The sequence below is a fragment of the Bos javanicus genome, chromosome 15, assembly GCF_032452875.1.
Source record: "Bos javanicus breed banteng chromosome 15, ARS-OSU_banteng_1.0, whole genome shotgun sequence".
NCBI classification, from domain to species: domain Eukaryota; kingdom Metazoa; phylum Chordata; class Mammalia; order Artiodactyla; family Bovidae; genus Bos; species Bos javanicus.
In genome coordinates, this window is record NC_083882.1 from 83,968,950 (window position 1) to 83,996,328 (window position 27,379).

At 45.5% G+C, this 27,379-nt stretch overlaps 2 protein-coding genes across 9 annotated transcripts in view; both read right to left on the minus strand.

The window, feature by feature from the left end:
* The window catches only part of NCAPD3 (non-SMC condensin II complex subunit D3), a 60,877-nt gene that overhangs the window by 24,962 nt on the left and 8,536 nt on the right, over window positions 1-27,379 (minus strand). For 4 of the 8 annotated variants that reach the window (XM_061381662.1, XM_061381658.1, XM_061381666.1 and 1 more), the window contains 12 exons: window positions 26,459-26,592; window positions 24,669-24,741; window positions 23,822-23,947; window positions 23,443-23,695; window positions 23,018-23,074; window positions 22,673-22,762; window positions 11,980-12,056; window positions 11,321-11,455; window positions 10,355-10,575; window positions 2,112-2,303; window positions 1,700-1,797; window positions 1,497-1,612 (listed from right to left, as the gene is read on the minus strand). In XM_061381662.1, coding sequence (XP_061237646.1) covers window positions 1,497-1,612; window positions 1,700-1,797; window positions 2,112-2,303; window positions 10,355-10,575; window positions 11,321-11,455; window positions 11,980-12,056; window positions 22,673-22,762; window positions 23,018-23,074; window positions 23,443-23,695; window positions 23,822-23,947; window positions 24,669-24,741; window positions 26,459-26,592 — 1,572 coding nt within the window. Of the gene's footprint in view, window positions 1-1,496; window positions 1,613-1,699; window positions 1,798-2,111; window positions 2,304-10,354; window positions 10,576-11,320; window positions 11,456-11,979; window positions 12,057-22,672; window positions 22,763-23,017; window positions 23,075-23,442; window positions 23,696-23,821; window positions 23,948-24,668; window positions 24,742-26,458; window positions 26,593-26,736; window positions 26,837-27,379 lie in introns of those variants that run through there. The other 4 variants (XM_061381664.1, XM_061381661.1, XM_061381660.1 and 1 more) reach the window with 4 other exon arrangements.
* On the minus strand, window positions 5,062-6,885 carry LOC133261577 (histone PARylation factor 1-like). The gene is given in 2 exon segments (XM_061440029.1): window positions 5,062-5,612; window positions 5,615-6,885. Coding segments are annotated over 2 exon segments (1,338 nt in total). The 5' UTR covers window positions 6,402-6,885.

Here is a 27,379-nt window from a genome sequence, read left to right on the forward strand (position 1 = left end):
TGAATCATAGAAAAAGCAAGAGAATTCCAGAAAAACATCTACTTATGCTTACAAGAGAAGGAAATGGCAACCCACTCAGTATTTTTGCCTGGAGATTCCCATGGACAGAGGAGACTGGTAGGCTACAGCCCACAGGGTTGCAAAGAGTCAGACATGACTGAGCGACTTCACTCACTCATGCTTTATTGATTACACTAAAGCCTTTGACTGTATGGATCACAACAAACTGTGGAAAACTCTTAAAGAGATGGGGCTACCAGACTACCTGACCTGCCTCCTGAGAAACCTGTATACAGGTCAAAAGGCAACAGTTAGAATCGGACATGGAACAACAGACTGGTTCCAAATTGGGAAAGGAGTATATTCCAAGGCTGTGTATTGCCACCCGGCTTCTTTAATTTATATGCAGAGCACACCATGCCAAATGCTGGGCTGGATGAAGCACAAGCTGGAATCAAGATTGCCAGGAGAAATATCAATAACCTCAGATATGCAGATGACACCACCCTTATGGCAGAAACTGAAGATGATCTAAAGAGCCTCTTGATGAAGGTGAAAGAGGAGAGTGAAAAAGTAACTCAACATTCAGAAAACTAAGATCATGGCATTTGGTCCCATCACTTCATGGGCAAACAGACAGGGAAACAATGGCAACAGTAACCGACTTTATTTTCTTAAGCTCCAAAATCACTGCAAATGGTGACTGCAGTCATGAAATTAAAAGACGCTTGCTCCTTGGAAAAAAAGCTATGACAAACCTAGACAGCATACCAAAGGGCAGAGACATTACTTTGCCCACCAATGGTCCGTATAGTCAAAGCCATGGTTTTTCCAGTGGTCATGTAGGGATGTGAGAGTTGGACTATAAAGAAAGCTGAGAGCCAAAGAATTGATGCTTTTGAACTGTGGTGTTGGAGAAGACTCTTGAGAGCCCCTTGGACTGCAAGGAGCTCCAATCAGTCTATCCTAAAGGAGATCAGCCCAGAATATTCATTGGAAGGACTGATGTTGAAGCTGAAACTCCAATACTTTGGCCACCTGATGTGAAGAGCTGACTCATTTGAAAAGACCCTGATGCTGGGAAAGATTGAAGATGGGAGGAGAGGGGACGACAGAGGATCAATGGTTGGATGGCATCATCGACTCAATGGACATGAGTTTGAGCAAGCTCCAGGAGCTGGTGAAGGACAGGGAAGCCTGGCGTGCTGCAGTCCATGGGGTCGCAAAGAGTCGGACACGAACCAGTGACTGAAGTGCCCAGGATGCATGCTTCCTAGAAGACAGTGGTGCCCAGAACCAAGGAGGTGACCTCCTGAAGGTGCTGTGTCTTTAGCAGCCAAGGTCTCCTTGGGAAATGTCAACTGCTTGTCAGATGGGTGCTTCCTTAGAGACCTAACTGCCCTTCCAGGCTGGCTGAGGAGCACGCCCCAGCCTCAGGGCAGAGCGCTCTGTCTCCACGTGGACGAGCGACAGCCGCACACGAGTCTGCAGTGTACCTGCTCCTCCGCTGGTGTCCCTGCAGTTGCCCGGCACAGGCTTTGTAAAGTGTCAACAGCTGGGGAGATCAACATTGTCGACCAGCAGAATCCATTCAGCTTTTTCTTGAGAACATCTAAAAAGAGTCAATTCCCTCCAGGTTTTTAACTCTCAAAATAAAGTGAGAGGCAAGCCTTTTCACGACTCCCCGGCAGACACTCACCTGCCACCATGTCCCGGGTGCTCTGAGGAAGGTGCTTGGCGATGTGCCGGATGACACACAGGATGTGCCCCAAGGTGTCTTCACTGGGGCTCTGCTGGCTGGGGAGAGGGCGGAGAAGAGTCAGCGCAGAAGCCCGGGAGGCGCTGCTGCCCACACAGCACTCTTCTTCAGGATTATGGAGGGAGGGGGGGCCTGGTCCACAAGCCAAGTGGGGGAACGCGACGGCACCTACTGTACTTGGACAATCAAAGCTTAACAGTGATTCCATTTTCCCTCTTGGTTTTTACACCAGAATTTAAAGGAAAGACACATGTACACAAACAGCTATGAGAGGGCCCACTTCCTCAAGACACAAGCCCTGTGTCCAGGACTCCCTCATGTCTGGTGGCAGCTCTGTGACAAGCTTGCGAACCTGCTCATCCTCTCCCAGGCCTCGATGACAGTGGAGTAGTCCAGCATGGGCGATGCGCCAGCCACCTTGGCGAGCAGCATCCAGGCAGGCGCAGAGTGCTCCTTTTCCGTGTGGGAGAGCACGTTGTTTACAAAAGTGGGGGAGAATCTATCTTTCCGGGACCAGATATGAAAAGCCTTGTTTAAATAGCAGCTGGAAAAGAGACAGAAAGCAGGATTGTGACTGTGAGTACACCAGCCTCCGACCACCCCTCAGTCCAGGGTATGGGCTTCTGCAGCAGCCTCTCCTCCAGTACAGCAGCCACACAGGGGTTCCTGCCCAGGGGCACGTCTGATACCAACCGAGGTGTCCTTCCAAATGCTATGACACCAAGTAAGGTATATTAGCCCACCTCCTCCCCAAAGTTTTTACTTTTAAAGGGAAGAATAAAGTTTCAGAATACACGTGAAAGTGAAGCTGCTTAGTCGTGTGCGACTCTTTGTGACCCCGCAGACTGTAACCTACCTGGCTCCTCCCTCCATGGGATTCTCCAGGCAAGAGTACTGGAGTGGGTTGCCATTTCCTTCTCCAGGGGATCTTCCTGACCCAGGGATCAAACTCGGGTCTCCCGCATTCCAGGCAGACGCTTTAACCTCTGAGCCACCAGGGAAGAATACACGTGAGACCCTCTAAAACTTGTATGTACACATATGTGGTAGGATGCCAATAATACATACACCCAGAGCTTATGAGGTTTTAGTGACAAAACACGTACACAATGCCCTTTTTCAATGGAAGGACTGGAGAGAAATAACATCCCAGAGGTGAAATATGGTGGTATTAAAGGAGCTCAACTTTGCTATGACCTGTCAAAACCACGCAGAATTGCATATTTCAAACTCTTCTAAAAGAAAACAAAAAACTCTTCTGATATGTTAAAGTGTCTGTGTGTGTCACTGCTGCTTTTAGACCATTTCTTGCTTTATTTTTTCCCATAGCAGTGAATGACATATGACTCATGAGACCAATGTAACATTTTATATTTAAGTGGAAAAGCAAATACATTCCTTCCGCAAGTAATTTCTTCTACTGCTAGGAACGCACGCGCGCACGCACACGCACACGCACACGCACACACACACACACTCAGATTAGCAAAACTTTTTCATTAAATGAAAAAAAACAATTCTCAAAGCGTGCAGAAGGTGACTACAAGACAATAAACACACCCATACACAGTAAGCATATGCATATAAATGAATGGTTTGCATTTATAAATTAGCTTTTATCTAAAAAATCTATCTAGAGTTTTACTGCAAATGACTAACATGATTCAAACCTGACTACTGTCCAAAACCAAGATACAGTGAATTGACAAATATTTTTAAAATTTATCTACAAGAATCACACAGAATATTAAATGACATTTACTACAAGAAGCCAACAGAATGGGAAGAAGTGTCCTCTGAACTTAAGAGTTTCAAGAGCTCAAATCCAGCTCCTCTGGAGGGTGGTCACACACACCCTCCACCAGCGCTGAGCTGTCCCCAAAGGCCCCCTGACTGGACCCAGTCAGTATCAACCCACTGCAGTCACAAGAATGCAGCTCAGCAAACACCACCTGGGCTTCCTGAAAAGCACAGCTGGCCGCTAGCCTGAGACCCACCCAATGCACCCTCGGGGCCCCTCTCCCTTACACTGCGGTCCACTGTCTCACCGGTACACTAATTCCTGTGCGTCTATCACGCCAGATGCTGACGCTGAGAAGCTCTGTTCCACATCCTCCGCTCCGATCTACAGCCGAGCCTGGTGACTCCCTCCACCACCAGAAGTGCCAAGAGCAGGCGTTTAAAGCAGGGCTCCAGGCACAGCACCCCCTGCCCTGGCTGGCCCCAGCTCTGCTTGCGGGCCAGAACTCCCCCAGCAGCCCTGTCGTTTAGGATCCGAGAGGGTCAGGCCTCAGTCTTTGTGCTGCCATTTCCTGCCTGGAGACCCTCACCATCAGGCCGGTCTAGCTCATCTCAACTCTTTCTACCTCCAGAGATGACTGCAGTCATGCCACCATCAACAGGAAGCCACTCTAAGCCAGACAAAGAAAAGGAGATAGAAACCATATAGGGGAAAGAAAAAAACAGAAAAGAAACTTCTAGGAATTACCCGGGAAAACATCTACATAGCCTACAGGATATCTACAGGAAAAGATCTATAGGAAAAACCTATATAACATCTATAGGAAAAAATTCTTCTTTTTTTTTTTAATTTTATTTTACTTTTAAACTTTACAAATTGTATTAGTTTTGCCAAATATCAAAATGAATCCGCCACAGGTATACATGTGTTCCCCATCCTGAACCCTCCTCCCTCCTCCCTCTCCATACCATCCCTCTGGGTCGTCCCAGTGCACTAGCCCCAAGCATCCAGTATCGTGCATCGAACCTGGACTGGCGACTTGTTTCATACATGATATTATACATGTTTCAATGCCGTTTTCCCAAATCTTCCCACCCTCTCCCTCTCCCACAGAGTCCATAAGACTGTTCTATACATCAGTGTCTCTTTTGCTGTCTCGTATACAGGGTTATTGTTAGCATCTTTCTAAATTCCATATATATGCGTTAGTATACTGTATTGGTGTTTTTCTTTCTGGCTTACTTCACTCTGTATAATAGGCTCCAGTTTCATCCACCTCATGAGAACTGATTCAAATGTATTCTTTTTAATGGCTGAGTAATTCTCCATTGTGTGTATGTACCACAGCTTTCTTATCCATTCATCTGCCGATGGACATCTAGGTTGCTTCCATGTCCTGGCTATTATAAACAGTGCTGCGATGAACACTGGGGTACACGTGTCTCTGTCCCTTCTGGTTTCCTCAGTGTGTATGCCCAGCAGTGGCATTGCTGGATCATAAGGCAAAGTTGCCGTCCATTTATTTCCTGTAGTCCTTAAAAACAGAAGGACGTGTTCCACACTAAGGCGCTGCCATCCTGCACCAGAGGGGCAGCCCCACTCGCGCTGCGAGCCGGTCCACGTCCTCCTGGCTCCTGTTTGCTAGATGAGCTTCGTTAATTTCCGCAAAGAGATTCCTCTTCAGCAGATTATATGCCAGAGGTAAAAGCTGGCCAGCAACTTTATGAAAATAGTGGGAGCCATGGCAGAAGAGGTCCAGCCCCAGCTCCAGCCCCATCCCATAGTCGCACTCATCGTTAGCAAGCTGCACATAGGTCATCATCTCCTGGACGGGGGCAAAGGCCTGCAGTCTGTCGGCGTTGCTCGGGGCCTCCACAATTGTCCCGCAGATTCTCCTGAGGCTGGCATCCGTTTCAGGGAGCTCTCTGTATCCAACATCATTTTTATCCACTGGGACAACCAAGCCTGCCCCATGAAAGGTCTTTGTCACCACTTTCTTGTCTCTCTGCTTCATCCTCACAGTTCTCTGCTCCAGGGAGAACCCCAGTTCTCTGGCTGCTTCTGTGAGTTTCTCATCTATGGTTTTCAAGAGACTAGTTTTCTTCTTATCTTCTTTAAGTCTTTCATCAAAAATGATTTGACTGCAGCAAACACATTATCTCCACTTTGAATAATTATACAATTTTTCTTTGCTTCGTTTATACCGACAAATACAGGAAGTTCATCAGGAGAATCCCTGAAATACCCCATGTGGAATTGAGTTTTACTGTCTCCAATAATAATGGTCTGGAACTCAGGAGGATCATAGTAAAATCTCCAGTGAAGATTAAAATTCAAGCTTGCTGATTTTTTCTTTATTTTATGTTTTCCGGCAAGGATATCATAAGGACCCACTAATCGAAGTCCAAGGCTTGCAGATAGTGAATCAGCTGGCTGTTCAGGGTCAAGTCCTTTGCAGAACCTCCAGAAGTGGTAGAAATCTTCAGGCAGAAGAAGCCTGTAATGGCTTTCCACCTCTTTTCGAAGGTCACTGGGCACGTCAGCTTCATAGGACTTACTCTTCTTCACATCGACCGGTTTTTCACACTGCGGCCCCTCTCCGCAGAGTCTATGCTTCGCGCCACTGCCCACCATCCTGCAGCAAGAGGGTGCAGTGCCAGCTGGTCCCCGGAAAAAATTCTTAAAAAATCCATTAACCATAAAGAAAACCACTAATAAACCGAACTCATCAAAAGACACCATTAAGAGACTAAAGACACAAACACTGGGCTGGAGGAGAGGAATCTGTGATGCACACAACAGTGTTTCTACACATTTGAACGCTTTTGGGTGAACAAGCAAAAGAGCAACAGACAGCCTGATTAAAAACCCGGGCACGATATCTGGGCAGGTAATACACATGTGAATATCTAGATGCTAATCCAGCTATGAAAGGGGCTCAACTGCATCAGTCACCATGGCAGTGCAAATTAAGACCACCAAGAAATACAAGCACTGGCCACCAAAATGACTAAAAAGAAAGACCGAGGGCACAAAGACAGGGAGCAACTGCAGCTCTCAGAAGTGCTTCTAGCCCAGCACCACCACTCTGGAGCGCTGTCTGCGGCGACTTAAGGGAGGACAAGAGCACGCCCAACAGCACTGCTCCTGGGGACACGCGCAACAGAGATGTGCACCAAAGACATGCCCAGAAGAGTCCCAGCATTTCCCCTCACGATGGAAAACCGGAAACGATCCATCATCAGCCAGCAGTCGACAGGATACATCAACTGTGGCTTCTTCATGTGCGACACACAGGCAACAATGGCAGTGGATAAGCTACAGCTGCACAGCCACCTGAGTGGGCCTGGCACTTCTTTGAGTGGAAGGAGTCAGACCCACAAAGAGCAGAGACCACATGATCCGCTCGTGGGAAGAGGAAACCACACCTGGTGCTGGAGTCAGCGGCACCGCCTCTGAGGCGAGACGGAGAACACCGGAGGGAGAGGGTGGGTGCTCCCCGGCCGAGCAAGGCTCTGCCTCTGGACCCAGGGGCACACCCACACAGGCCGCATCTTCTGTGCTGCAGCAGCTTCTTTACCCACTGAGCCAAAAAGAGCAGGCGTGGAAGGCGAGGGAGTGGAAGGCTGTGGCTGAGCCACGACACACGCTGGGGCTCTCAGCTTCCGGCCAGGGATGAGGCTTGAGTGCTCAGAGCTTTTGTGCAATCAAGTTTTACTAAAGTATAAAGGAGACAGAGAAAGCTTCTGACATAGACATCAGAATGGGGCAGAAAGAATACCCTCCTGCTAGTTTTTAGCCGGATGTTATATAGTGACTGCTGCTGCTGCTAAGTCGCTTCAGTTGTGTCCGACTCTGTGCAACCCCAGAGACGGCAGCCCACCAGGCTCCCCCGTACCTGGGAATTCTCCAGGCAAGAACACTAGAGTGGGTTGCCATTTCCTTCTCCAATGCATGAAAGGGAAAAGGGAAAGTGACATGACTCTTAGTGACCCCATGGACTGCAGCCCACCAGGCTCCTCCGTCCATGGGATTTTCCAGGCAAGAGTACTGGAGTGGGGTGCCATTGCCTTCTCCTAACTTGAAGACAGAGTCTGGGGTAAATGCATAGTACGTTAGCATAGCTTAAGATAAACGTTTCCATAAAAAAAATGCATTGGTTAACTCAAGGTTTGAGAAAAGTTAAGTTGAGATGGAACCAGGTGTCATTATGGCAACCCAGTATTTTAAGGGAAACCTCTTTTTAAATCTGTACAGAGAAGGAAAAAAAATATCGATAGTTTGTTTCCTCCTGTAGCTTAAGAGAGAGATAAAACAATGTCTGACACTTGCAGCCTATTTCCTCCATTTGGAGACCCCTGGCCTTCCTGCCTGTTACCCTCTCAGGAGAAAGGGAAAGATATACCCAATTGAATGCAGAGTTCCAGAGACTATCAAGGAGAGATAAGAAAGTCTTCTTAATTGAACAATGCAAAGAAAGAGAGGAAAAAAACAGAATGGGAGAGACTAGACATCTCTTCAAAAAACTGGAGATACGAAGGAACTATTTCATGCAAAGATGGGGACAATAAAGGGCAGAAACGATAAGGACCTAATGGGAGCAGAAAAGATTAAGAAAAGGTGGCAAGAATACACAGAAGAACTATACAAAAAAGGTCTTAATGATCCAGATAACCACAGAGGTGTGGTCACTCTCCTTAGAGCCAGACATCCTGGAGTACAAAGTCAACTGGGTCTTAGGAAGCATCACTACAAACAAACCTAGTGAAGGTGATGAAATTCCAGCTGAGCTATTTCAAATCCTAAAAGATGATGTTCTGAAAGTGCTGCACTCTACGCCAGCCAGCTTGGAGAACTCAGCAGTGGCCACAGGACTGGAAAAGGCCAGTGTTCATTCCAATCCCAGAGAAGGGCGACACCAAAGAATGTTCAAACTACCGCACAATTGTGCTCACTTCACATGCTAGCAAGGTAATGCTCAAAATGCTTCAAGCTAGGCTTCAGCAGTACGTGAACCAAGAACTTATAGACGTACAAGTTGGGTTTAGAAAAGGCAGAGGAACCAGAGATCAAACTGTCAGCATTTGTTGGATCACAGAGAAAAAAGCTAGGAATCCCAAAAAAACATCTACTTCTGCGTCACTGACACTGCAAAAGTCTTTCACTGTGTGGATCACAACAAACTGTGGAAAATTCTTAAAGAGATGGGAACAGCAGACCACCTTACCTGTCTCCTGAGAAACATGTATACAAGTTAAAAAGCAACACTTAGAACCTTACATGGAAAAAACAAATGGTTCTAAACTGGGAAAAAGAGTACGACAAGGCTGTGTATTGTCACCCTGCTTATTTAACTGCTATGCAGAGCACATCATGCGAAAACGCTGGGCTGGATGAATCCCAAACTGGAATCAAGCCTGCCGGGAGAAATATCAACAACCTCAGATATGTAGATGGTACCACTCTAATGGCAGAAGATGAAGAAGAACTAAAGAAGAGCCTCTTGATGAAGGTGAAAGAGGACACTGAAAAAGCTGGCTTGAAATTCAACATTCAAAAAACTAAGATCATGGTATCTGGTCCCAACGCTTCATGGTAAACAGAAGGGGGAAAAGAGGCAGCAGTGACAGACTTTATTTTCTTGGCTCCAAAATCAATGCAGATGGTGACTTCAGCCATGAGGTTAAAAGACCCTTGCTCCTTGGAAGGAAAGCTATGATAAACCTAGACAGTGCATTAAAAACCAAAGAAATCAAAAAAAAGAAAAAAAAAAAACACCAAAGAAATCATTTTGCTGAAAAAGGTCCATATAATCAAAGCTATGGTTTCTCCATAGTCATGTATGATTGTGAGAGTTGGGCCATAAAGAAGGCTGAGCACCAAAGAATTGATGCTTTTGAACCCTGCTGCTAGAGAAGACTCTTGAGAGTCCCTTGGACTGCAAGGAGATCCAACCAGTCAATCCTAAAGGAAATCAACCCTGAATATTCATTGGAAGGACTGATGCTGAAGCTGAAGGTCCAATACTCTGGCCACCCGATGCAAAGAATGGACTCACTAGAAAAGACCGTGAACCTGGAAAAGATTGAAGGCAGGAGGAGAAGGGGACGACAGAAGACGAGATGGCTGGATGGCATCACAACTTGATGGACGTGAGTCTGAGTGAGGTCCGGGAGAGGGTGAAGGCCGGGGAGGCCTTGTGCACTGCCATCCGTGTGTTTGCTGAGAGTCAGGCATGACGTAGTGACTGAACAACAACATTATGACACTGACCCTGTTACTCTTCCCACTGGATGCTGATTCCTCTACACCCGCACAGAAACAAGTAGGGAGGTACTTCTTGCACAGTAAAGCAAAGAAAGGAGAACACAGGCAAAGGAGCACAAAGGCCATTCCTGCAGTAAACTAACACCGATCAGTGCAGTGCCACCTCGTCACTGCACTGCTCCCTGCACAGCGAACACCAACAAATATCCAACGGAAAGAACACTGTGGTGTGATTAAGTCATCAATCCAACAAAATGTCAGAAAAAGTCTAACGTGTCCTAATTAGGAAGTCATCTATCACAACCGGTACTGTGGAAAGTTAATGTCGATACAGTAAATCCATTAATGCTTTCTACTACATATTAAGACATCAATTCGAAGCTGGGGAACACTCAGAAAGGCAAAGGAAGGCTTCACAAAAACTGTCACCACAAAAGCTAAGAGACTTGAACTAGGTCAAGAGAAAGAGACTAAGATTGAGCCTTTGTATATCAAGCAATTTGGAGAGCTGATTTTCCAGTATCAACCCAGGAACTGAAAATCAAGGCCCATCCACGAGGACACGCAGCTGCCCAGGAAAAGCATACCCCAGCTTCCGGCTGTCCGTGTCCAGCAGCGTCAGCAGCGCCCAGGCGAGCGCCTGGCCGCCGTCTGCATCGTGGCCCTCGCTGTGGTGCTGGATGCTCTGCAGCAGGAGCCGGTCCAGGCACTCCAGGGCCTTGTCCTGCACGCTGCTCTCGTCGTCCGTCACGGCTGGGACCACGCCCCCCAGCCAGGCCTTCTGTATCTGCACACACTGCGGCTGGGCCTGAGGAGTCCAAGTCAGCAAGTCATAAGGGTGCGAGCACAGGTCGGGGCAGCTGTGAGCCCTGTTTTAGGACGTGTTATTAGTAGTTCCAACACAATGACAAACAAATCCTAACAGTGGAAAAATGCCAACCCTCCAGATACAAGTGAAAACCAAGGTCAAGCTCCAGTTACTATAAAGCAGAGCATACTGACATTTTAGACTTAAAGTGATTATCTATCACTGGTAGTAAAGCAGTACTTTTTTGGAATAATTCAAGATCTAGAGAAAAAATATCTACCTCAAGGAAGAATCAGAAAAGATGCTAATGAAGAAAGTCAAACCAGGCATTGCTTAAAGTCTTCTACTGCGAAATAAGAAAAAATACTTTAAAAATTCTTCAAAAACTAGCTAGCTGGCGGAAATAAACTGCACGTAGGATCAGTGGATCTGCTCCTTTGGCAGTATCACCTATACAGGTTTCAATGGACAAAAAGTGATGTCGGCCTCTGGCCTAACCAAACAGATTTTAAACTTCACACTTCTGTGTGAGATGCATGCTGACTACTAGCGTTTTCCAGCACTAGTCCGCATGACACATGCATATTTAACAGGAAATGCGATCCAGCACAAGCAGTGGAGAGACTCCTCTCTGTACACTGCTGGGGCCACGGCAGCTAGGGAGGGTTTCTAACGGGCGCGCCATCATTAGGCTGGGTTATCCTGACGGAGAAGGGCACCTCAGATACACTGCGGCCGGCCTCACCAGGAGCAGCTCGGTGAGAGACTGCAGGGCCTGCTTGCGGACAGACACCGCGACGTCCCGGCAGCGATCCTGCAGGATGCTGAGCTCGTCCTGCAGACCCTCGACGTCGCAGTGCTTTAGGAGGTTCACCAGGACCTAGAAGGTACGCGGGTCACACCGCGGGGCGACACAGGCACTGGTCAGCACAGACTGCACACGAACAATTCCTTCAAGTTCCTGACTCTCTCATTTTTGAGATCACAGATCTGTCACTCCTCCCAGTAACATTCCACCTCTTAGAATCTGAGGAAATTTAAGACCTCTCTGGAGAAAATCTGACATATAGTTTACATCAACATGTACTCAGAAACCATTTCAGGGGTTTCATGAACCCTATCAAAATCCATCTGTGGTCCCCAGGTTAAGAATCCCTACTCTAAAAAAACAAATTAAGGATCTAAAATTGTGGTTCCTAGGAAGCCAGCAATCCAGCAGGCCACTTAAGAACAGAGGATCCTTCAGTTCATCTGCGTAATTCCCGTTTACCAGGGACAAGGTGAACTAGCCTCAAGTGAAATGTGAGTACTGAGCATGACAGAAGTTTTTAAAACAGTCTCTTGCACCTTCAAGCTGTTAGTGCTTCAAAAGAGGGTATGAAAAGAATGTCCAGAAAAACACACCTGGACCGCAGACTTCCTGACGCTGGTCTTCTCGTCGCCGACCCTATTCCTCAGTGACACCAGGAAACCCATTTCTGCTGAGGAAACACCAAGAAGTCATTACAGCCTGAGGCCAGCAGAGCCCCAGCCTCTCAGCACACACTCCTGAGAGCATGCACCAATCCAAAACTGGCCAGTTTGCTGGTTTTAAATCATAAGAAACCACAGCATGAAATCATGTAGAAAAAGAAGAAAATTCACATAATTACCTATTATTTGATAGGTACAATAACACAGAAGTAGTAGTAGGCAGAGTAGTAACATTTCAAAAGAGTATAAATTCTGGAAAATTAAGCTTTAAACTGGGCTCCTAAGACTAAAATTCTGAATGAATTTATTTAGATTTTTTCATTCTATTTACTACAAATGGGAAGATGTAAACCATTGGGTGTTTTAAAGACTAAGTAAGACAATACAGAACAGGAGTTTTAAAACCCTCTCATCAAGAGTCCCTTTACACTATTAGATATTACTGAAGACTCATAAGAGGTTTTTTTTTTTTCCAAATAAATGTGGATGATAGCTTTTAACATGAATTAGAAACTTAAAATGAGAATTATAAAAAGATTTAATAATTCATCTTAAGATACCAAATAAATGGCATACACTTTAACTGAAAAATAAAGTAGTGAAGAGAATGGCACTGATTTACATTTTGCAAACTCTTTAATGTCAGACTTAAACGACAGCTGGGTTGTCATCTCTGCTTCTATCTGCTTTTGCCTGTCTGGGACCTCTGTCTGCAAAACTCCAAAGTACACTTTTGAGAAAACCAGAGAGTAAAAGGTAACTGATGTCTTAATATTACTATGAAAACTGTACTAACTTCAAGGGCCCACTGAAGGAGGCTTAGGGACCCCAAACCACACTTGAGAAATGCTGATGCACAAGAAAGAACAGTAGAAAATAAAACAATATGGAAAACAATAAAGAAAGTCAATGAAATCAAAGTAGGTTATTTAAGATCAACCAAACTAATATTTTCCTAGACAGAAAATAACAGATGAGTCTAACTGCTAAAATCAGGAATGAAGGAGGGACAAGGTTATGAATACTATGAACAGTTTTATGCTAACACATTTAAGTAACCTGGATTAAATATCTACATATTATTAAAGACATATATTAGGAAAACTAACTCAAGGAGAGACAAAGACTGAATACACAGTAACAAGTAAAGGGACTGAACTAGTAAGCAAAATATTTCACACACATGCACAAAGGGTCAGGACCAGATGGCTCTACTGGAGTCTGTCAACTATTAACAAAAACACCAATTAACAAAAATTAGTAACAATGCTTCCTAAACTCTTTCAAAAAACTAGAATCCCTATATCACTTTCCACCTCCTTCTATGAAGCCAGTATTATCCTGAAAGCAAAACAAGACAAAATAGCTCAAGAAAACAACAGACCAAAATCTCTTGTGAATACAGACATAAAATCCTCAGCAAGGGCCTTCCCTTGGGTCCAGCAGTGCAGACTCCAAGCTTCCCAGGCAGGGGACACAGGTTTGTTCCCTGGTCGAGGAGCCATATGCCCCGTGGCAGGGCCAAAAAATTAAAAATTAAAAAAAAAAATCCTCAGCAAAATATTAGCAAATTAACCCAGCAAAATACAAAAGGGATTATACTCCATGCTTGGGATTTATCCGAGGACATGGGAAGATCATTCACTGTGATATGCCATCACAGAACAGAGGACCAAGGCCACATGATCATCTCCATAGATGCAGAAGTGGTGCGTGCAAAATCCTACCCCCGTTCACGATAAAAGCAGTCAACAAAGTCAGAAAACAGAAAACTTCCTCACAGTGATAAAGGTCATCCTGAAGCAACGCAGAGCTAGCACCACACTCAACGGGAAAGACAAACGGAAGACATGGGTGTCTGCTTTCCCTACTTCAACTCCACTAGCAGTCCCAGCGGGGAAAACAGGCAAGAAAAAGAAACAAAGGCATTCAGATTAGAAAAAAGAAGTAACTGTTCTCACAGATGGCATGATCTGATAGGTAGAAAATCTTAAGGAATCTCACACACACACACACAAAACCTTTTAAGGCTGGTAACTGATTTACCAACATTGCAGGATACAAGATCCATCATTAAAATCAGTTGTATAAACTATCAATAAGCAATCAAAATGAAATTAAGAAAGCAATTTCACTTAAAATAAAGAGAATAAAATACTTAGGAATAAGTGTAAACAGCAAGAGTTACACACTGAAAACTATAAAACATCACTGAAACGAATTAGAGGAGACCTAAATATAGAAAGGCATCCCTTGTTCATGGGCTGGAAAGCTTAGTATTTTTACAGTGGCACTATATCCCACATTGGCATTCCCTGGTAGCTCAGCTGGTAAAGAATCCGCCTGCAATGCAGGAGACCCCGGTTTGATTCCTGGGTCGAGAAGATCCCCTGGAGAAGGGAAAGGTGACCCACTCCAGTATTCTTGGGCTGCCCTTGTGGCTCAGCTGGTAAAGAATCTGCCTGCAATGTGGGAGACCTGAGTTCGATCCCTGGGTTGGGAAGATTCCTGGAGAAAGGAAAGGCTACGCACTCCAGTATTCTGGCCTGGAGAATTCCACGGACTGTATAGTCCAATAGGTCAGAAAAGAGTTGGACAATTTGATATTTACATTGAAAGATGGATCCCTAACACATCATAAGCAAAAATTAACTCAAAATTGAACCAAGACCAAAATGTTAAGAGCTCAAACTATAAAACTCTTAGAACACCATCAAGAAAGCGAAAAGATAACCCTAAGAATGAGAAAAACAGGTGTGCAAATCATATCCGAAAAGGATCTGGATGTAGAAAATATGAACTTTTACCTCAAAAATCAAAAGATAAATGGACATGGGTTGTTTCCATGTTTTGGCTACTGTGAAGGATGCTTCTACAAACATCCTCATACCATGTGGTGCGTGAGTGCGGATGTTGTGTATGAGTGTGTGTATGGATTCACTCTTTTCTTCCCTTGTGGTTGCACACTAAGGAGTGGAACTTCTGGGTCATGTGGTGACTCTACGTCTAACATTTTGAGGAAATGCCAGAATGAACGGACACACAAAATGTGGTCCATCCATACAAGGGACTATATTCGGCCATAAAGAGGAACAGAGTACTGATACAGTACTACACGCCTCACCGTGGATGAACCTTGAAAACAGATGGCAAAGCAGTTGTCTGCACAAGGTTGCATGTTCTAGGGTTGCACTTGTGTGAACTGTCCAGAACAGGAGGATCCACAGACAGGGGGAGCACAGGGGCTGACTGCTCGTGGGGATGAGGTTTCCCACTCAGTTAATGAGAAGCTTCTGGAAGTTGATTACACAAATTTATGAACCACTAACAACCACTGGATTCAACATACTTTTAAACGGTGACTTTTATGAATTATCTCTCAAAAGAAAACACACCAACACCGGTACTTATTAGCACAGTATCTGGCGTGTAGTAACTATACAAATGTTTTAATGTACAGTTAATGCCAACAACACAAGTCATTTTAGTTTATCAAAAATAAGGTGGGAACACGGGCTCTTTACATCTGTCAAGCTCTAATCATTTAGAAGCATAATTAAAGCAATACAGTAGTGTTTGGAAGCGTCTGTACAACAGTGAGAATCCATTGTTGGATTCTGAGGTGGAGGAGAAAGACTTGTGCTCTTCTACTCCTCCAAGAACACCAAAATTGCAACTAGTTGCTGAACAACCATCGACAGGAGAATGTTGGATCTCACCAAAAAAAGATACCCCCACGTCCCAGGGCAAAGGAGAAGCCCTAACAGGATGGCAGGAGGGGCGAAACTGCGTTTAGAATCAAACCTCATACCCACCAGAGTCACTCAGAGGGTGCAAACAGAACCCTGTCTGCACCAGGACCCAGGAAAAGGAGCGGTGACCCCCACAAGAGACTCAGTCAGACCGGCTGAGAGTGTCCAAGTGTCTCCTGCGGAGGCACAGGTCAGCAGGGGCCTGCCCTGGACGGAGCTCTGGCTGCAGCAGGCTGGGGGGCGTGGCATCTGGCCAAAGTCCTCTTGGAGAAGGTCACCATTAGCCCCACCACAGAGCCACCAGGTGGGGGACGCACAGACTGGAGAACAATTATACCAAAGAAGTTCTCACACTGTTGCAAAAGTTCTAGGGCCCACAACAGACTTCCCAACCTGGGGATCCAGCAAAGGGACTGAGACTCCCCAGGGAATCTGACTTTGGAGGCCAGTGGGATTTGATTACCAAACTTCCACAGGACAGGAAACAGACTCTCTGAGGGCACGAACAAAACCTTGTGCCCACCAGGACCCAGAAGGAAGGAGCAGTGACCCCACAGGAGACTGAGCCAGACTTGCCTGTGAGCGTCCAGAAGTCTCCAGTGGAAGCATGGCTCGATAGTGGCCTGCCACGGGGTCAGGGGCACTGAATACAACAGTCCTAGGAGCCGAGGCATGCTGGCATAAGTCCTTTTGAAGGAGGTCGTCATCACCACCATTAACCCCACCACAGTTTGACCTCAGCCAAAGCCAAACTACAGGGGGCTTCCCTGATAGCTCAGTTAGTAAAGAATCCGCCTGCAGTGCAGAGACCCTGGTTTGATTCCTGGGTTGGGAAGATGTCCTGGAGAAAGGACAAGCTACCCACTCCAGTATTCTAGACTGGAGAACTCCATGGACTGTCCATGGGGTCACAAAGAGTCAGACAGGACTGAGCAACTTTCACAAACTACAGGGTAGGAACACAGACCCACACAACAGCAGAAAACTGGATTAAAGATTTATTGAGCACGGCCCCCCAACCAGAGCCAGACTCGATTTACCCCACAGTCAGTCATCCCATCAGGAAGGTTCCGTAAGCCTCTTATCCTCATCTATCACAGGGCAGACAGAATGAAAACCACAATCACAGAAAATTAAACTAGTCAAACTGATCACAGCCTTGTCTAACTCAATGAAACTGAGCCATGCCATGTAGGGCCACCCAAGACAGACGGGTCATGGTGGAGAGTTCTGACAAAATGTGGTCCACTGGAGAAGAGAATGGCAAACCAGTTCGGTATTCTCGCCTTGAGAACCCCACGAACAGCATGAAAAGGCAAAAAGATACGACACTAAAAGATGAACTCCCCAGGTCTGTAGGTACCCAATATGCTACTGGAGATCAGTGGAGAAATAGCTCCAGGAGGAATGAAGAGGCTGAGGCAAAGCAGAAACAACACCCAATTGTGGATATGCCTGATGATGGAAGTAAAGTCCGATAGTGTTAAGAAAAATATTGCACAGGAACCTGGAATGTTAGGCCCATGAATCAAGGCAAATTAGAAGTGGTCAAACAGGAGACGGCAAGAGTGAACATCAACATTTTAGGAATCAGTGAACTAAAATGGGCTGGAATGGGTGAATTTAACTCAGATGACCATTATATCTACTATTGTGGGCAGGAATCCCTTAGGAGAAATGGAGTAGCCGTCACAGTCAACAAAAGAGTCCAAAATGCAGTACTTGGATGCAATCTCAAAAACAACAGAATGACCTCTGTTTGTTTCCAAGGCAAACCATTCAATACCACGGTAATCCAAGTCTATGCCCCGACCAGTAATGCTGAAGACGCTGAAGTTGAACGGTTCTGTTAAGACCTACAAGACCTTTTAGAACTAACACCCAAAAAAGATGTCCTTTTCATTACAGGGGACTGGAATGCAAAAGTAGGAAGTCAAGAAACACCTGGAGTAACAGGCAAATTGGGCCTTGGAGTACGGAATGAAGCAGGGCAAAGGCTAACAGACTTTTGCCAAGAGAATGCACTGGTCATAGCAAACACACAGCCTCTTCCAATAACACAAGAGACGACTCTACACATGGACGTCACCAGATGGTCAATATCAAAATCAAATTGATTATATTCTTTGCACAGGAGTATGGAGAAGCTCTATATGGTCAGCAAAAAACAAGACCAGGAACTGACTGTGGCTCAGATCACAAATTGCTTACTGCCAAATTCAGACTTAAATTGAAGAAGGTAGGGACAACCACAAGGCCATTCAGGTATGACCTAAATCACATCCCTGACGACTACACAGTGGAAGTGAGAAATAGATTCAAGGGATAAGATCTGATAGACAGCGTGCCTGAGAAACGATGGACGGAGGTTAATACATGGTACAGGAGTCCAATTCAGTTCAGTCACTCAGTTGCGTCTGACCCTTTGTGACCCCTTGGACAGCAGCACGCCAGGCTTTCCTATCCATCATCAACTCCCAGAGCTTGCTCAAACTCATGTCCATTGAGTCGGTGATGCCATGCAACCGTCTCATCCTCTGTCGTCCCTTTCTCCTCCTGCCCTCAGTCTTTCCCAGCAGCAGGGTCTTTTCCAAGGAGTCAGCTCTTTGCATCAGGTGGTCAAAGTATTGGAGTTTCAGCTTTAGCATCAGTCCTTCCAATGAATATTCAGGACTGATTTCCTTTAGGATGGACTGGTTGGATCTCCCTGCAGTCCAAGGGACTCTCAAGAGTCTTCTCAAAAACCACAGTTCAAAAGCATCAATTCTTCAGCACTCAGCTTTCGTTATAGTCCAACTCTGACATCCATACATGACCACTGGAAAAACCATAGCCTTGACTAGATGGACCTTTGTCAGCAAAGTAATGTCTCTGCTTTTTAATATGGTGTCTAGGTTGGTCATAGCTTTTCTTCCAAGGAGCAAGTGTCATTTACTTTCATGACTGCAGTCACCATCTGCAATGACTGGAGCCCAAGAAAATAAAGTCTGTCACTGTTTCCACTGTTTCTCCATCTATTTGTCATCGAGTGATGGGACCGGATGCCATGATCTTAGTTTTTTGAATGTTGAGTTTTAAGCCAGCTTTTTCACTCTCCTCGTTCACTTTCATCAAGAGGCTCTTTAGTTCTTCTTCAGTTTCTGCCATAAGGGTGGTGTCATCTGCATATCTGAGGTTATTGATATTTCTCTGGTCAATCTTGATTCCAGCCTGCATTTCATCCCGCTTGGCATTTCACATGATGTACTCTGCATATAAATTAAATAAGCAGGGAGACAATATACACCCCTGATGTACTCCTTTCCTGATTTGGACCCAGTCTGTTGTTCCATGTCCGGTTCTAACTGTTGCTTCTTGACTTGCATACAGATTTCTCAAGAGGCAGGTAAGTAGTCTGGTATTCTCATCTCTTAAAGAATTTTCCACAGTTCCTTGGGATCTGCACAGTCAAAGGCCAATAAAGCAATAGTAGATGTTTTTCTGGAACTCTCCTGCTTTTTATGATCCAACAGATGTTGGCAATTTGATCTCTGGTTCCTCTGCCTTTTCTAAATACAGCTTGAACATCTGGAAGTTCACAGTTCACTTACTGTTGAAGCCTGGCTTGCAGAATTTTGAGTATTATTTTTGCTAGCATATAAAGTGAGTGCAATTGTGCAGTAGCCTCAACATTCTCTGGCATTGCCCTTCTTTAGGATTGGAATGAAAACTGACCTTTTCCAGTCCTGTGGCCACTGCTGAGTTTTCCAAATTTTCTGGCATATTGAATGCAGCACTTTCACAGCATCATCTTTTAGGATTTGAAATAGCTCAACTGGAATTCCATCATCTGCACTAGCTTTGTTCATAGTGATGCTCCCTAAGGCCCACTTGACTTCATATCCCAGGATGTCTGCCTCTAGGTGAGTGATCACACCATCATGATTATCTGGGTCGTGAAGATCTTTTTTGTACAGTTCTTCTGTGTATTCCTGCCACCTCTTCTGAATCTCTTCTGCTTCTGTTAGGTCCTTACCATTTCTGTCCTTTACTGTGCCCATCTATGCCTGAAATGTTCTCTTGGTATCTTTAATTTTCTTGAAGAGATCTCTAGTCTTTCCCATTCTATTGTTTTCCTCTTATTTCTTTGCACTGATCACTGAGGAGGGCTTTCTTAACTCTCCTTGCTATTCTTTGGAACTCTGCACTCAAATGAGTATATCTTTCCTTTTCCCCTTTGTCTTTCGCTTCTCTTCTTTTCTCACCTATTTGTAAGGCCTCCTCAGACAACCATTTTGCCTTTTTGCATTTCTTTTTCTTGGGGGTAGCTTTGATCACTGCCTCCTGTTCAATGTCTGAAGAGGCCTTACCAATAGCTGAGAAAAGAAGAGAAGTCAAAGGCAAAGGAGAAAAGGAAAGATATATACCCATCTGAATGCAGAGTTCCAAAGAATAGCAAGAAGAGATAAGAAAGCTTTCCTAAGTGAACAATGCAAAGAAATAGAGAAAAACAACAGAATGGGAAAGACTAGATATCTCTTCAAGAAAATTAGATATATCAAGGGAACATTTCATGCAAAGATGGGCACAATAAAGGACAGAAACGGGATGGACTTAGGAGGAGCAGAAGATATTAAGATATTAAGAAGAGGTGGCAAGAATACACAGAAGAACTATACAAAAAAGACAAGATGGTTGGATGACATTACTGACTCAACAGACCTGAGTTTAAGCAAGCTCTGAGAGATGGTGTGGACAGGGAAGGCTGGTGTGCTGCAGTCCATGGGGTCTCAACGAGTTGCACACGACTGAGCAACTGAATGATAATGCACAACAGTGAGTCTGTAACGTGCTCAGACTGGAGTTAACGCAAACATTCAACATTTTTCCACATTAAATCTCTTCAGTTATTTTAGGGATCTGTTAGTACATCCTGAGTTACTACTCTGAATTTGAGTAACATAGGCTAATATCTAGTCATTTAAATGTGGTATTTCAGACTGCAATGATAAGTACTGATTCTCACGGCACTTTACTGCACCTCAGCACCCATCTGGCAGCATTATGATTTTAGGTACATGCATACCTGCCTCTCCCCCGCTCCTTAAGACGTGGAACTATTTTTGTTAGGGTTCGTACCTGCAGTGCCTTGCACAGATTGGAAGGAATGATATCCATGTTTATCAAATAAACTGATAGATCTCATTATATCAGTTATTCTCTGCACATGTTCTCTCTTCTATCTTTTAAAGTCACTTCTCTAAATATGATCTATGCAGACCTGACAAAAGCCCTCTGTGAAGGACAGACAAGGTTACAGGATCAGAAGTGACAAGCATTCAGGGAGGTCTGCTGACTCCCACGTCTTGGATCATCCAGCTCTTTAGTAACACAACTGGCCTGGGTATTCAGACTGCCTCTCATTTCTAATGTAGTTTTTCTCTACTACAGGATGCCATGTCATCATACAGGTGAAGGAAGAGCCCATAAAAGTGACTTTCACAGACCATACAGCTAGACAGACACAGAACCTGAGAGTAGCTCCAGGTCTTTCTACCACCTAGCCAGGTGTGTTTCTGCTCTCCTGAATCACATTGACACTTTACCATCCCAGATTATTCTGATTCAGTAAGTCACTGAAAGAGAACAAACATCACTTGTGTTTAGAATCAAGTACAGGGTTCGTGGGAGAAAGGATCCCAGAATCTCCACATGGTATGTGTGACCCGTTAAAAGACAGTTCATATTACTGGTATCAGATCAGATCAGATGAGATCAGTTGCTCAGTCGTGTCCGATTCTTTGCGACCCCATGAATCGCAGCACGCCAGGCCTCCCTGTCCATCACCAACTCCCGGAGTTCACTCTGACTCACGTCCATCGAGTCAGTGATGCCATCCAGCCATCTCATCCTCTGTCGTCCCCTTCTCCTCCTGCTCCCAATCCCTCCCAGCATCAGAGTCTTTGCAATGAGTCAACTCTTCGCATGAGGTGGCCAAAGTACTGGAGTTTCAGCTTTAGCATTACTGGTATAGAGAAACTATAACCCAGATTCTGCACTTTCCCATGGAAGCCAGGACTCACAGTTCCCTACCATGTATTAGAAGTGGATTCTGGGGTGGCATGAGCACAGTCAAGATGCCACGTGAAAAAGTAATAAGGAATAAAAGATAAACAAGGGCCACAGTATTGTGCATTTTTTTCCCCTCTTCTGTGATGACTTTTCTCTAAACTAAATTTAATTCTACTGCACCTTCCCTTGGAGAAGGCAATGGCACCCCACTCCAGTACTCTTGCCTGGAAAATCCCATGGACGGAGGAGCCTGGTAGGCTGCAGTCTATGGAATCATGAAGAGTCGGACACAACTGAGCAACTTCACTTTCACTTTTCACTTTCACACATTGGAGAAGGAAATTGGCACCCCACTCCAGTGTTCTTGCCTGGAGAATCCCAGGGACGGGGGAGCCTGGTGGGCTGCCGTGTATGGGATCGCGCAGAGTCAGACACGACTGAAGAGACTTAGTAGCAGCATCAGCAGCACCTTCCCTAGTAACTGGTCCTTTCTGGTCAGCAAGCCCAAGTGTTCATAACAACTGACTTCAGTGAGCAAATAAAATACTTGGAACATTCTCTGAAGTGTGACAGAAATATGTGAAATACAGAAATACATGACAAGTGAAATGTATCTTATTCTTTACCTTGAAATGAAATACAGAATAGTGCAAGGACATCAATTAAGGAAATAAGATGGAAATTACTTTTAAGGGAAAACAAAAGATCTTCCAATAGCAAGGGTGAGTTTGAAAAAAAATTCCCACGTTTTGAGGCCCTACCTACAATTGTCTGAAATCTACTGGTTACTGCTCATCAATAAGGGATAAGATCTGACATACCCATAGATCTGGCTCCTTCACCACTGCTGTCTGTGTGGATCACCTCTGAACCTGCAGAAGGGTTAAGTATCTGCCTCTGATAGGAAAAAGCTTAAAAATAAATTTTAAAAAGGCTCTGTCAATACACTAAAAAATTGTTATACTTTTCATTAACATAATCATAGCATATTACACATTTAAGTTACTATGAATCATTACTGAAATAAATTTTAACTTCTTTGAAGAAAAAAGTGCAATACTAAATCAGGTAATATGCAGACAGAAAACATTACAGATATTCAGTAAGTCCTTTAATTAAACGCACAATTATTCAATATCTGACAGTATATTGACCCATTTTCTTACCTGATGAATTTGTTGATGGACTCTGTCGGTGGCTCTGTACTCCTGGAACTGCAGGAGCTATAAGTAAGCAGACAGGTCAGAGGAGAAAAGTCACAGTATGAAAACCATATGTAAATATTTACAGAAGAACCCATTTCGAGATAATCAGGCCTGAAGATGAGACAGATTCTAAATACTGACAATTCACTGTGTGCATTACACAGGCCCCACGCATCCACTACCCGACGACACGAAGCAGTAACGACTGTAGCCAACAACCTCAACCCAAGGACAGGCCTGTGAAACCACTCACGTAAGAGCTACTCCACAGCACCCCCAGCTGAAGGGGACTGGGGGCCGCAGTTATCGCAGCACTCCGATTATTTCTGCCACCCAGTCTGGACCAGCAGGAGTGAGGCCAGGCTCGGGGTGCTCAGCGCACTCACTGTTATGCAGGAGCTCCTGGATGCTGTCCGATGGGGCTGTGGCAGAGGACTCCAGGCAGAGTGCAAAACTGGAGAGCGCCTTGCTGCGCACCGTCGGGGCCTTGTCTTTACAGCGGGCAACCAGGATTTCCTGAACCAAGAACTTATGCTTTAGGAACTTCTCATGCTCCGGGGCCAGCGGGCCATCCACCTCTCGTTCAGGCAGCTCCAGGAGGGCCAAGGCCACATCAAGAGTGAAGACCCGGTGGGAGACCTGGTGAAGCAGAGCCGCACGCGTCCCCATCACAGAGGAAGCAGGCACAGTGCCGCTGTAGCTGCAGCCTGCAGGCACAGAGCTGCAGAGCCTCGAGCCAGGAGCTCACGCAGGCATAGCGCCTACCTTGGCATTGCGTGTTAATCCATAAAGCCAGGCCATGAAAGAGGCATACTCTGCACAGGGAAGCTTGTTGAGCAGCTGGACCAGGGACTGAGCTGCATAAGTCCGGTACTCAGATTTGTCGACCACCTGAAACACAGACCCTGAGAAGCTGCCCCGCCAGGCCCCACGCACAACGACAGAGACACATGCATTGGTGCAAGCAGACAAGCACTGAGTGCACCCAGCTTGGCAACAGTGCCAACTGTCTACATGTTACAGAAATGACTACCCAGTTCTACGTCTCAGACCTACTGGGGACTAGCCTAGAAGAGATCTCCAAGCCCAATTTCAGAGTTTACAGATCTCTAGGATCCACAGAGTTCAAGTGAAGCATCATCTGTCCAAACTGTTAAAAGTTTTAAGAGATATTCACAGAATTTTGAATACTAACCGGACGTTGGATGATATTAAGGCATTATTGTGAGTTTTTTAGGTGTGTTAATATTTTGTGGATATGTTTTTAAAGAGTTCTTATGCTGTAGAGACGCATGCAATATTTATGTCTGAAGAGATATGATGAAATCTGCTTCCTAAGAAAATCCAGTGTGCCTATGTGCTGGTAGAGTTTCTCCTTATACAAAATCACTTAACATTCTGTTCATTACTCTGTTCTGTATCTTTATATATTTGAAGTTTTCTAAAGAAGGAAAAAAAGTCGTTTTATCCTCCCCAAATACTCAAAGAGAACAGTGAACATACTAAATAAAAAATACAGTGCTTGGTAATGATATAGACTCATTTCTAAGAACACACACAGGCATTTACTTTCACATGTTTTTCATACTCTTGATAATACAGCAAACAGTACCTTGACACAGATGTGCTGCAGTAGAGTACGAAGGACTGGGTACATGCTTTCTTTAAGCTCATCCACCAGCAAACTTTAAAAAGAAAAGAAACAGTCACTGTTTATACCTATAATAAAAGTAAAACAACAACTTTCCCTGAACCTATTCTCAAAAATAGTGACATTTCTACATTTTAGAAACTGTAACTACTAAGAACAATCTGCCTGTGCTGGCAGCAAGGTCTGAGTGTGTGGAGTGTGAAAAGAGCGTCACAGTGGACACCGTTCCCCAAGACCGGGTGGTCTCCAAACTGCTTCCAGCAGCCAGTCAGGGAGGGGCAGGGCCCAGACCTTCCAAGATCCTTGGACTGCTTACCATGGTTCTTATCAAGGCTGAAATAAGGCTTCCCTGGTGGCTCAGTGGTAAAGAGTCCACCTCCCAATGCAGTAAATGCAGATTCAATCCCAGATCCAGGAAGAGCCCACAGGCAGAGGCGCGAGTAAGCCCGTGAGCCACACCTCCCGAGCCCACGCGCCGCACCCCTGAAGCCTGGGAGCCCTCGAGTCCACGCTCGGCAGCAAGACACCTGCACACTGCGATCAGAGTAGCCCCCAGTCATCACAGCTAGAGAGAGGCCCGTGCAGCAGTTAAGACCCAGAACAGCCATAAATAAATGAATAACTTAAAAAAAAAATTGGCAACTTTCTCTGTGAAGAGCTTGATAATACTTTTTAAAAAAAGGCTCCAATATAGCCTTTTGAAGTAAATGACAGACTGAGACATGGTACCACCCTGTCGTAGGTCAGCAAAATGAGTATCTAACAGTACTTCTCCAAAGTCAACCCTCAAGGAAGCTATTCAAGTGCCCAGATTCAACCCATTTTCAAGTTTATTTACGCCATTATAGACACAGTACTACAACTGCTGACATCATGAATACGTGGAAAATTTAAAACAAGTGCTTCTACTTAAAACCTCTTATTTGCTGTTTAAAAAAAAATCCTTAAGGAGAAAGGCTCGCTCAGGGGTCAGACAGTGCCTGTACCTGGATGCCAGCACCCGCACCCGCAACCTGCACCCACACCCCGTGCCCACACCCATGCCCGCACCCACACCCACACCCCACGCCCTTACCCCACACCTGCACCCGCACCCCGCGCCCGCACCCACACCCACACCCGCACCCCACACCCCGTGCCGGCACCCATGCCCGCACCCACACCCCGCGCCCTTACCCCACACCTGCACCCGCACCCCGCGCCCGCACCCACACCTGCACCTGCCCAGGCACCGCATCTGCTCACGAGCACGCTCTCCACTGTCCCCACCACCCCCGTGCTGCTGTCAGACAAAACTGAAGACAGAACAGCTTGTGATGCAGCAGCATCTTTCCAGTAAAGCCCAGACGTGGGACTCTGTAGGCAAAGCCTACTGACTCATGAGGGGAAGATTAGTCTATCAATTATTGATAAAGAAGTTAAAAAAAAAAGTGGCAAGGAACCTAACGAAAGAGACTCAGAGGAGAGTCAAAAAGGCAGAGACAGACTTGGAGCAGCAGACACTGAGACCGCAGTCGGGACTCAGAGCTGGCCTCAAAGGCGGGCCCACGGACCGTGCACTCCTCACCGCTCCCAACACCACCCCTACCACACAAGCCAGACGAGCTGCTATACGCTTTATTCTGAACCACAAACCACACACAGCCCAGACATGTGTCAGTTCCACAGGGGTCAGAGGTCCTGGCTAGCACAGGGCCCAGGCGACTGAGGGCGAGTGACAGAGAGAGAGACCTGAGCTGTGTGCACTTTACCTTACAAACTGGACAGCCAGCTTCCTACTGCTGACAACCGGAGGCGTGATGGCAAGGGGGGTGTGATGGGAGCCTTTACCCACTTCTACCATCAGTATTATGCAGAGCATTTGATGCAAAACGTATCTGAGAACCTGGAAGAGGAAAGGAAATGCAACTTAAGGCATGACAGAGAATCCCAGGGCCTTGGAAACTGAGGCAGACCACAGTGAGCTATTTCAAGTGCCAGCAGGTAAAGGAGGTTGACACAGGTTTTGGTTGATGACCAGGTGTCATACCTGCACAAAATGAACAGTGTGGAGGTGCTGCCTACAGATTGATGAGCCGGATTCCACCCAGTTTCTCTGCTTGCCTTATACTCCAGCCCAGAAATCAGGGCTCAGAGAATCAGCCGCAACTGAGCAAGGGCAAAGAATGCAACGGATTACCCCTCAGAGGGAAGAGGAAGGTGATGATTCTCTACCTATATTACACCTGAAGCTTAGAGAACACCTTCCCATATATCATCTCACATAATCTACTCAAGAAGTTAACTCATGCATCCAGTGAATAAAATAATTTACTGGAAACCAAGGATGTGGCAGGTACTGCATTAAGCATGTCTCTGTATTACGAGATTTGACCATACTTACTCTGAAATCTCTCAACTCAATGAGGTCAGCAAGACATTTCCATTTTATACTTGATACTATTATTATCTCCACTTTATACTTAATAAAAGACTTTGAAAATGAGTAGTCCCGAGTCAAGTAATCAAAGGTCAGGCTACAACCCGTCACCCAACATCAGGCCAACACTTTTGCAATGAAAAACACCCTGTCCTTAGAGACGCTGCTGCCTGAAAGGGTAATTTCCCATCCTCTGCACTTTCTACAATGTTAAAAAGGGCACAGAAATTAAAAATCTTAATGTGAATGTTAT